Source organism: Tamandua tetradactyla, chromosome 6 (genome assembly GCF_023851605.1).
Source record: "Tamandua tetradactyla isolate mTamTet1 chromosome 6, mTamTet1.pri, whole genome shotgun sequence".
Lineage (NCBI taxonomy): Eukaryota > Metazoa > Chordata > Mammalia > Pilosa > Myrmecophagidae > Tamandua > Tamandua tetradactyla.
The window spans coordinates 28,946,218-28,958,301 of NC_135332.1; the positions used below are offsets into that span (position 1 = coordinate 28,946,218).

At 36.9% G+C, this 12,084-nt stretch overlaps 1 protein-coding gene across 4 annotated transcripts in view; it reads left to right on the top strand.

Moving 5' to 3' along the window:
* NPEPPS (aminopeptidase puromycin sensitive) overlaps positions 1–12,084 on the top strand; it is a 146,309-nt gene that overhangs the window by 100,600 nt on the left and 33,625 nt on the right. For all 4 annotated transcript variants that reach the window (XM_077164602.1, XM_077164603.1, XM_077164604.1 and 1 more), the window contains one exon: positions 10,142–10,263. In XM_077164602.1, the coding sequence (XP_077020717.1) occupies positions 10,142–10,263 (122 nt within the window). The remainder of the gene's footprint in view (positions 1–10,141; positions 10,264–12,084) is intronic.

The window sequence follows — 12,084 nt, forward strand, 5'->3', positions numbered from 1 at the left end:
AGGTCAACGCAGCTAGTAAGTGGTGAGCTTGGATTTGATCCCTAGTGGTTTAATTCAAGAGTCTCTGTGCACTTTCAGCCACCACATTATATGTCTTTATATTTTTAAAATTAAATATTTAAAAAATAATACATGTACATTGCTTGAAATTCAAAAGGTATATAGTGAAAATTCATTTACCTTTCTATGCCTGTCTTGCTCTCTCAGCTCTACTCCTCAGAAGTAACCAATTTCATTTGTATCTTTCCAAAACTATATGATGCTTTTGTAAGCATTGTTGTGTTGATTTATTTTTAAAACACATAAGTTAGCATGCCACACATAATATTCTGCGCCTTTCTTTTTTTTCATTTGCCATATATACTAGAAGTAATTTATTATCAGTATATAAGAGCTGCATCATTCTTGAAAAGGATTATTTATAGCAGACATTTTAAATGGTCAAGCCTTTTCCAGTAAGAGAAGGAACAAGTTTGATTATTATAACCATTAATACATGATAATTCAGCATAGTTTTGGAGAGTTTTAGCTAATATAATATGAATAAATAACTGATGTAAGTATTAGAATAGAATTAGTAAATATGCCTGTATTGAGTATTGAGTATGTGTGAATATCTGTTGAAACCGTTGGCTTTCACATTTTCCCAAGGTTCTGTGTTTGAAGTTAGTCATTCTTTGCTTTAAGAATGAAGTTCTTGGGGAGGGATCCAAGATGGCGTCTTAGTAAGGTACATGCGTCTTAGTTCCTCCGACTCCAAATCAACTAATAGGTGAACAGAAACAGTACAGAACAGCTCCCGGGGCTACAGCAGGGAATGGACACACAGCGTAACCCAGTCTGGGCTGGTTAGTTTGACTGCGAAACTCGGCTGCGGTGAGTGAGATCCCCGAGCGGCGGGCGATTTCCCAAGCAGCCGCAGCTGCGGTGGTCCGAGCTAATCCCTCCCTCCTTCCCCGGCTGGCTGAGGGACGCGGAGAGACAAGCTTCCCAGCCAAGGCGGCCGGCGTCACACTTTTGCGGGCGGCTTCGAGTCTCGGCTTCGAGTCCGCGACTACGAGTCTCGCATCAGAGGGCTATCCAAAGTCTGGGCTGGCAAGTCTGATTGCGAGATTTGGCTGCGGCGAGACCCCCGAGCAGCCGCAGCTGCGGCGGTCCGAGCTAATCCCTCCCTTCTTCCCGGGCTGGCTGAGAGACTCGGAGAGACAAGCTTCCCAGCCAAGGCGGCTGGCGCCACACTTTTGCGGGCGGCTTCGAGTCTCGGCTTCGAGTCCGCAGCTACGAGTCTCGGATCAGAGGGCTATACAAAGTCTGGGCTGGCAAGTCTGACTGTGACTCTTGGCTGCGGCGAGATCCCCGAGCAGCGCGTGATTTGCCGAGCAGCCGCAGCTGCGGCGGTCCGAGCTAATCCCTCCCTCCTTCCCGGGCCGGCTGAGAGTATCGGAGAAGCAAGTTTCCCAAGCCGAGGCAGGCGGCGCCCTTCTTCTGCAGGCGGCTTCGAGTCTCGGCTTTGAGTCCGCGGCTACGAATCTCAGATCAGAGGGCTATCCAAAGTCTGGGCTGGCTAGACTGACTGCGAGACACGGCTGCGGTGAGACCCCCGAGCGGCGCGTGATTTCCCGATCAGCGGCAGCTGCGGTGGTCCGAGCTACTCCCTCCCTCCTTTCTGGGCCGGCTGAGAGTATTGGAGAAGCAAGTTTCCCAAGCCGAGGCAGGCGGCACCCCTCTTTTGCGGGCGGCTTCGAGTCTCTGCTTCGAGTCCGCGGATACGAGTCTCGGATAGGAGGGCTATCCAAGCAGCGGTAGCCCCCCCCCCACGGGAGGCTTCCTGGTCCGGTGGGGAATCCCCCAGGCCCGCTGCGGCCCGCAACCAGCCACAGGGTCCCCTCAAGCCGCGGCAGCTGACGCCCCCACCACGCGCGGCCCCTGGGGATCCAACGGAGAGAATTGGATCCGAAATCCCCAGGCCACGGAGATCGGTGACTGGGGGAGACCCATTCCAAACACTTGAGACAAACGTGTGCCACGTGCGCCACATACTGGGCAAGATAAGAAAAACAGATCCCAGAGATTTCACAGAAAAATATTACAACCTTGCTGGGTCCAACACCAAGAGAAATCTGAATAAATGCCCAGACGCCAGCAGCAGAAGATAACTGTCCACGCTCAAAAGATTGAGAATATGGCTCAGTCAAAGGAACAAACCAATAGCTCAAATGAGACACAAGAGCTGAGACAACTAATGCTGAATATACGAACAGAAATGGAAAACCTCTTCAAAAATGAAATCGATAAATTGAGGGAGGACATGAAGAGGACATGGGCTGAACATAAAGAAGAAATAGAAAAACTGAAAAAACAAATCGCAGAACTTATGGAAGTGAAGGATAAAGTAGCAAACATAGAAAAAATAATGGATAGCTACAATGATAGATTTAAAGAGACAGAAGATAGAATTAGTGATTTGGAGGATGGAACCTCTGAATTCCAAAAAGAAACAGAAACTATAGGGAAAAGAATGGAAAAATTTGAACAGGGTATCAGGGAACTCAAGGACAATATGAACCGCACAAATATACGTGTTGTGGGTGTCCCAGAAGGAGAAGAGAAGGGAAAAGGAGGAGAAAAACTAATGGAAGAAATTATCACTGAAAATTTCCCAACTCTTATGAAAGACCTAAAATTACAGATCCAAGAAGTGCAGCGCACCCCAAAGAGATTAGACCCAAATAGGCGTTCTCCAAGACACTTACTAGTTAGAATGTCAGAGGTCAAAGAGAAAGAGAAGATCTTGAAAGCAGCAAGAGAAAAACAATCCATTACATACAAGGGAAACCCAATAAGACTTTGTGTAGATTTCTCAGCAGAAACCATGGAAGCTAGAAGACAGTGGGATGATATATTTAAAATACTAAAAGAGAAAAACTGCCAACCAAGACTCCTGTATCCAGCAAAATTATCCTTCAAAAATGAGGGAGAAATTAAAACATTCTCAGACAAAAAGTCACTGAAAGAATTTGTGACCAAGAGACCAGCTCTGCAAGAAATACTAAAGGGAGCACTAGAGTCAGATACAAAAAGACAGAAGAGAGAGATATGGAAAAGAGTGTAGAAAGAAGGAAAATCAGATATGATATATATAATACAAAAGGCAAAATGTTAGAGGAAAATATTATCCAAACAGTAATAACACTAAATGTCAATGGACTGAATTCCCCAATCAAAAGACATAGATTGGCAGAATGGATTAAAAAACAGGATCCTTCTATATGCTGTCTACAGGAAACACATCTTAGACCCAAAGATAAACATAGGTTGAAAGTGAAAGGTTGGGAAAAGATATTTCATGCAAATAACAACCAGAAAAGAGCAGGAGTGGCTATACTAATATCCAACAAATTAGACTTCAAATGTAAAACAGTTAAAAGAGACAAAGAAGGACACTATATATTAATAAAAGGAACAATTAAACAAGAAGACATAACAATCATAAATATTTACGCACCGAATCAGAATGCCCCAAAATACGTGAGGAATATACTGCAAACACTGAAAAGGGAAATAGACTCATATACCATAATAGTTGGAGACTTCAACTCACCACTCTCATAAATGGACAGAACATCTAGACAGAGGATCAACAAAGAAATAGAGAATCTGAATATTACTATAAATGAACTAGACTTAATAGACATTTATAGGACATTACATCCCACAACAGCAGGATACACCTTTTTCTCAAGTGCTCATGGATCATTCTCAAAGATAGACCATATGCTGGGTCACAAAGCAAGTCTTAACAAATTTAAAAAGATTGAAATCTTACACAACACTTTCTCGGACCATAAAGGAATGATGTTGGAAATCAATAATAGGCAGAGTGCCAGAAAATTCACAAATACGTGGAGGCTCAACAACACACTCCTAAACAACGACTGGGTCAAAGAAGAAATTGCTAGAGAAATTAGCAAATACCTCGAGGCGAATGAAAATGAAAACACAACATATCAAAACTTATGGGACGCAGCAAAGGCAGTGCTAAGAGGGAAATTTATTGCTCTAAATGCCTATATCAGAAAAGAAGAAAAGGCAAAAATTCAGGAATTAACTGTCCATTTGGAAGGACTGGAGAAAGAACAGCAAGCTAACCCCAAAGCAAGCAAAAGGAAAGAAATAACAAAGATTAGAGCAGAAATAAATGAAATTGAAAACATGAAAACAATAGAGAAAATCAATAAGGCCAGAAGTTGGTTCTATGAGAAAATCAATAAGATTGATGGGCCCTTAGCAAGATTGACAAAAAGAAGAAGAGAGAGGATGCAAATAAATAAGATCAGAAATGGAAGAGGAGACATAACTACTGACTTCACAGAAATAAAGGAGGTAATAACAGGATACTATGAACAACTTTACGCTAATAAATACAACAATTTAGATGAAATGGACAGGTTCCTGGAAAGACATGAACAACCAACTTTGACTCAAGAAGACATAGATGACCTCAACAAACCAATCACAAGTAAAGAAATTGAAGCAGTCATTCAAAAGCTTCCTAAAAAGAAAAGTCCAGGACCAGACGGCTTCACATGTGAATTCTATCAAACATTCCAGAAAGAATTAGTACCAACTCTCCTCAAACTCTTCAAAAAAATCGAAGTGGAGGGAAAACTACCTAATTCATTCTATGACGCCAACATTACCCTCATACCAAAACCAGGCAAAGATATTACAAGAAAAGAAAACTACAGGCCGATCTCTCTAATGAATATAGATGCAAAAATCCTCAATAAAATTCTAGCAAATCGTATCCAACAACACATTAAAAGAATTATTCATCATGACCAAGTAGGATTCATCCCAGGTATGCAAGGATGGTTCAACATAAGAAAATCAATTAATGTAATACACCATATCAACAAATCAAAGCAGAAAAATCACATGATCATCTCAATTGATGCAGAGAAGGCATTTGACAAGATTCAACATCCTTTCCTGTTGAAAACACTTCAAAGGATAGGAATACAAGGGAACTTCCTTAAAATGATAGAGGGAATATATGAAAAACCCACAGCTAATATCATCCTTAATGGGGAAAAATTGAAAACGTTCCCCCTAAGATCAGGAACAAGACAAGGATGTCTACTATCACCACTATTATTCAACATTGTGTTGGAGGTTCTAGCCAGAGCAATTAGACAAGAAAAAGAAATACAAGGCATCAAAATTGGAAAGGAAGAAGTAAAACTATCACTGTTTGCAGACGATACGATACTATACGTCGAAAACCCGGAAAAATCCACAACAAAACTACTAGAGCTAATAAATGAGTACAGCAAAGTAGCAGGTTACAAGATCAACATTCAAAAATCTGTAGCATTTCTATACACTAGCAATTAACCAGCGGAGGGGGAAATCAAGAAACGAATCCCATTTACAATTGCAACTAAAAGAATAAAATACCTAGGAATAAATTTAACTAAAGAGACAAAAAACCTATATAAAGAAAACTACAAAAAACTGCTAAAAGAAATCACAGAAGACCTCAACAGATGGAAGGGCATACCGTGTTCATGGATTGGAAGACTAAATATAGTTAAGATGTCAATCCTACCTAAATTGATTTACAGATTCAATGCAATACCAATCAAAATCCCAACAACTTATTTTTCAGAAATAGAAAAACCAATAAGCAAATTTATCTGGAAGGGCAGGGTGCCCCGAATTGCTAAAAACATCTTGAGGAAAAAAAACGAAGCTGGAGGTCTTGCACTGCCTGACTTTAAGGCATATTATGAAGCCACAGTGGTCAAAACAGCATGGTATTGGCATAAAGATAGATATATCGACCAATGCAATCGAATAGAGTGCTCAGATATAGACCCTCTCATCTATGGACATTTGATCTTTGATAAGGCAGTCAAGCCAACTCACCTGGGACAGAACAGTCTCTTCAATAAATGGTGCCTAGAGAACTGGATATCCATATGCAAAAGAATGAAAGAAGACCCATATCTCACACCCTACACAAAAGTTAACTCAAAATGGATCAAAGATCTAAACATTAGGTCTAAGACATAGAACAGTTAGAGGAAAATGTCGGGAGATATCTTATGAATCTTACAATTGGAGGCGGTTTTATGGACCTTACACCTAAAGCAAGAGCACTGAAGAAGGAAATAAATAAATGGGAACTCCTCAAAATTAAACACTTTTGTGCATCAAAGAACTTCATCAAGAAAGTAGAAAGACAGCCTACACAATGGGAATCAATATTTGGAAACGACATATCAGATAAAGGTCTAGTATCTAGAATTTATAATGAGATTGTTCAACTCAACAACAAAAAGATAGCCAACCCAATTACAAAATGGGAAAAAGACTTGAATAGACACCTCTCAGAGGAGGAAATACAAATGGCCAAAAGGCACATGAAGAGATGCTCAATGTCCCTGGCCATTAGAGAAAAGCAAATCAAAACCACAATGAGATATCATCTCACACCCACCAGAATGGCCATTATCAACAAAACAGAAAATGACAAGTGCTGGAGAGGATGCGGTGAAAGAGGCACACTTATCCACTGTTGGTGGGAATGCCAAATGGTGCAACCACTGTGGAAAACAGTTTGGCGGTTCCTCAAAAAGCTGAATATAGAATTGCCATACGACCCAGCAATACCATTGCTGGGAATCTACTCAAAGGAATTAAGGGCAAAAACTCAAACAGACATTTGCACACCAATGTTTATAGCAGCGTTACTTACAATCGCAAAGAGATGGAAACAGCCAAAATGTCCATCAACAGACGAGTGGCTAAACAAACTGTGGTATATACATACGATGGAATATTATGCAGCTTTAAGGCAGGATAAACTTATGAAGCATGTAATAACATGGATGGACCTAGAGAACATTATGCTGAGTGAGTCTAGCCAAAAACTAAAAGACAAATACTGTATGGTCCCAATGATGTGAATCGACACTCGAGAATAAACTTGGAATATGTCATTGGTAACAGAGTTCAGCAGGAGTTAGAAACAGGGTAAGATAATGGGTAATTGGAGCTGATGGGATACAGACTGTGCAATAGGACTAGATACAAAAACTCAAAAATGGACAGCACAATAATACCTAATTGTAAAGTAATCATGTTAAAATACTGAACGAAGCTGCATCCGAGCGATAGGTTCTTGTTTTGTTTTGTTTTGTTTGTTTTGTTCTTATTATTATTACTTTTATTTTTTTTCTCTATATTAACATTCTATATTTTTTTCTGTTATACTGCTAGTTCTTCTAAACCGATGCAAATGTACTAAGAAACGATGATCATGCATCTATGTGATGATGTTAAGAAGTACTGATTGCATATGTAGAATGGTATGATGTCTAAAAAAAAAAAAAAAAAAAAAAAATGGTCAGCACAATACTGCCTAACTGTAATGTAATTATGTTGGAACACTGAATGAAGCTGCATCTGATCTATAGTTTTTTTTTGTTTTTTTTTCTTTCTCTTATATATTTTTGTACTTTTTATTTTTATTTGTGTTTTCTCTGTGTTATCACTTTATTTCTTTTTCTGTTGTCGTGCTATTTCTTTCTCTAAATCGATGCATATGTACTGAGAAATGATGACCATACACCTATGTGATGATATTAAGAATTACTGATTGCATATGTAGAATGGATTGATTTCTAATGTTGTGTTAGTTAATTTTTTTTAATTAATAAAAATAAATAAATAAATAAATAAATAAAAAAGATGTAATGGAGAGGCTGGAGGGGACTGCCTGAAAATGTAGAGCTGTGTTCCAGTAGCCATGTTCCTCGAGGATGATTGAAGAATGATATAGCTTTCACAATGTGACTGTGTGATTGTGAAAACCTTGTCTCTGATGCTTCTTTTATCTACCTTGTCAAGAAACGAGTAGAACATATGGAATAAAAATAAATAATAGGGGGAACAAATGTTAAAAAAAAAAAAGAATGAAGTTCTTATCTTTCAAATTTTATTAGACCGCACAAGTGGTCTGTCTGCTGATAATGGTGTAAATATTAACATATCTTAGGAGAAGTTTTGTGTTTAGCCTCATCAAACTTCACAGTCACGCCAGCTGTTACATAATTGAGTAATATATTTGTTTTTGTTTTTTTTTCTTTCTGAAATTAACACCATTCTAGAATAGTCAAGTTACCATAACTTAAAGCCTGACAGACTTAGAATTGGTGATTAAATGTCCTCTTTACAGGATAGCATTTATATGGAGAAACACTACTAGGTATTAACATTTTGAGTAGTGAAAATCAGGTGGATCGTAAGAGTGATGACACAAAGGCAAAAGACCTTTACTCCCTTTTCTGTATGTTTTAAAAGACTTAATACCCCAAACATATAAATATTACATACGTTGGAATGTTGAAATAAGGTATCTAATTGGAGGAAGCAGTATCAGTCATGTAAGTGAATAGGTATGAAATTAGACAGTCTGGCAATAAATTCTTCAATATGGTATAAATTTGATTAGTGAAGTTTATCAAAAAGACCTTTCCCCCCTGAAAATTATATTTTAATAGTAAATGCTTTATAATTAGTATTGTGTAATGTGACACTAATTAAATTTATCAATGATTAAAAAAAAACTTTAACTTGTGTTAAAGGTATCTCTTTTATTAAGAAATAATCATTAGCTTCTGTTTCTTTAACTGAGTTTTTGTTTTGGGTTTTTTTCCCAGCACTTTCTTTAGTGATGGCTTTGCTCCAGTGGTCTGAAATTTCTTACTTGAAATTAGTCCCTGAATCAGTTTGAGGCACATAAGAATATCAGTGGAATTATTTCATAGACAAACTTTGCTTTTGTCTGGAAACAGTTTTGCAGTTTGTCATTTGCTTTGTTCTGTAGACTTGAACTGCTCTTGACTTCTGTACCTTTCCAAAAGCAGATTCAGTTTTAGAGGATGAAGATTTGATTTTGAGATCATCCAAAAGAATATGTCAGAAAGAGTCAAGAACATTGTGAACAATGTCAGTGTCATTGTTATAGAGCCTTCTGAAATGATTCTGAAGATTTAAAAACATTAGGCTTTCAAGCTTTGGTATGATTGTCTCATTACTTTAGAGTCATCCCACGTATTTCATTTGTTGGATTCCCAAGCTGTAGACCCTATTATAGGTACTTTAAAAGAATCAGTTACAAAGTCAGCATTTTTCTGTTTTTGTGTGTGTGTGTGTGTGACTTGATTTGTAGACTGTAGAATGGGTTTATTGTTTTGTCATACATCTAAACTTAGCACATGACCACTAGATAATAATTGTAACTCTTTTTGTGTTGAAAAAGAAAGTATATACTCAAAAACTCACGTTGTAGCTAAATTGCTTTTGCTCTTATGCAAGAATAGAATAAATATTTAAGTTGCATTTTATTTGCATTTAATAATTGACTGATTAAATATTTTTAATAATATCAGATTTAAAATTATTGAAGTAATGAAGAGTTTTTATGTACAATTGTTGATTAAATCATCGGTATTCCCTATAGTTCTTATAAAAGCATGAAACCAGTATTCCATTTGGATTGAAGAGATGGTGTCTTGTGTTAACAATAGAGTAATTACATTTCTCTTTCTGTGTATGTTGTTGTCTCAGTGGGCCAGTTCACATGGTGTAATTGGCTAAGAGCATGAGTTTTGTATTAAAATAGGCCTAATTTTTTTTTTTTTTGTAATTATGTGTCCATAGACGAGTTACTTTTTAGCCTGTTTCCTGATCTGAAAAAATGGGGGCAACCTCTGAGTTTATATATATTTAAATAGCATTTTTAAAATCACCATGCCCAATAGCATGTGTCAGGAATTTAAATATTTATTTCCTTTTCTGTTTTTATCTTCATGTATTGATAGAGATTAAGATAATAAAGAACTTTTAAGCAGTCATCCTAGATATGGCTGTGTAAGATTTGATTTAGGATTAGTCTGCTCTTTACTTTGGTAAATACTGTATTCTCTTCAATGTCAGAAAGAATATTTGAGAAAGGAAGGAATGATTTGAACATTATAAATAGCCAACTAAAAATAGTGTCATGAGGACATATTTTTGATTGTTTGTACTTAACTCCATAAAAGTGGCTTTCATTTATCATCAATCACAGGCACAGGAACTTTAAAGATAGATTTTGTTGGAGAGCTGAATGACAAAATGAAAGGTTTCTATAGAAGTAAATATACCACCCCTTCCGGAGAGGTGCGCTATGCTGCTGTTACACAGTTTGAGGTATGGATTATCCTTCTCTAAAATACTATGATTCTTAATTAAGCATTGTGACAAAGGTCTGTTTATCTTGGGTGATTATTTGAGGCTAGGTGTCTTCAGTCATCATTATTTGTGGTTTTGGAATTTTTCTTTCATATTCAGCCAGTTGTCTCCTTCTGTAGTAAGGAGGGAATTAACAGTGTGGGTTGGGAAGTAAATGTATATAGGTATTTATTTGAAGAAAATTTAATTACCTGAATTCCTTTTGTACTGTGTACCTTTTCTAATTAGTTCCATCCTCTTAATATTTGACATCTGTGACTTTTGCTATTAAAATAACTATCTCATTCCTTTTCTTCTTTGACTTTTCTTTATCTTAATATATCTTATGTGCAAATTTTTATTTTTATTTTATTTATCAGGATTTGAAAGTTACAACTTGTTTCAAATCAACTAGTACTTTTAAGTATTTAATCTTGGGGGATGGGGTAAAAGCACCCCCTGACATTTGGAAGCTGTTTTGGCCCTCATAAATAGTCCATACTGTTCTCCTGTTGGACATAAACGATCTCACAGAATATCAACCTTATACAAGGTTGCTCTGAACTATGAGACAAAAACAAGGTCACTGCACCTCCTATAAAATACCAAATATACCCCTTCTCTTGGTTAAAACGAGTGACTTCTACTTCTTTATCAATTACAGTTTTACCCTTGGTCTACTCTGCCCTCCTTATAGGAGAGGTTTATTAAGATACCCACTCAGAGAATTGCCCCTGCATTCTGACAGTAGCCAGTCTAGATCAATTTCCAGCTTCCTTAAACCCTCAGCCAAATCATCTAACCAAAGCCCAAATCGTATAATAGATTCTTTCTTACATTCTTGTGAAGATACCCCATGGTTCCCTGTGGTGTTTGAGTTCCCTAACTTGTTCAACTACAAGTGTAATATAATTGCCTTACATTTTTTCCCTTATAAAGATATGTAGATATTGTTCCAAAGTCTTTGGCATTTCATTTTGTCAAGGGGAGGAGTCACAAGTAGAACTTTTCTCCCTTTATAGGTATCATGTTTGTTTTATTCTTCTTGATTGCTTGTAAAATTATTTCTTTGACCATGAAAATTTAAATTTTTCACTGGGTGTTTACTTTTCATTAATTTTACATGGTACTTAGTGAGCCCTATTTGATTTTCCAGTTCAGATACATTTTCAGTGTTAAAAAGTTTTCCTCTATTACATCTTCACTATGATTCTGTTCTGAGCTCTTTTCCAGGAACGTTAGTTAATTTTAGGTTTAGTTCGAATGTTTCTTCCTCAAACACATCTTGTATTGCTTTCATCACTTTGTCCTTTGGATGTTTTAGAAGATTTTCTATCTTGTTTTGTATGTCATTCATTTTGTTTTCCTATAGTTCAATTCATTTTTTACTGCTGCTTTCTAATTAAATTTTTCTGTGGTATCATTTATTTCCTTACACTGTACTTACTTTTCATATGTCTTATTTATTTCTTGATAGAATCCATGATTTCTTTAATTTTTTTGAGAGTACAACCAGCCATCTAAAATTTTTCCTTGGAGAAAGCCTTCTCCTAAAGTATGTGCATATTTTGTTGCCTCCTTTCATAATGCAGAATCTTTTTTTTTTCATAATGCAGAATCTTGTCATTGGTTCCATTTTATAAGTTTTTCTCTTTACTAAAGTTTCTTTATTTTATAGCTGGGAGTATTTTGCCAAACCATTAAAAATTTTATTTTCTGTTTAACAAGCTTGTTTTATTTGTAAGGAAAAAAATCAGATCTCCTGAAGTACTGGTCACATGGTCAAAGTTGTATCTGTAG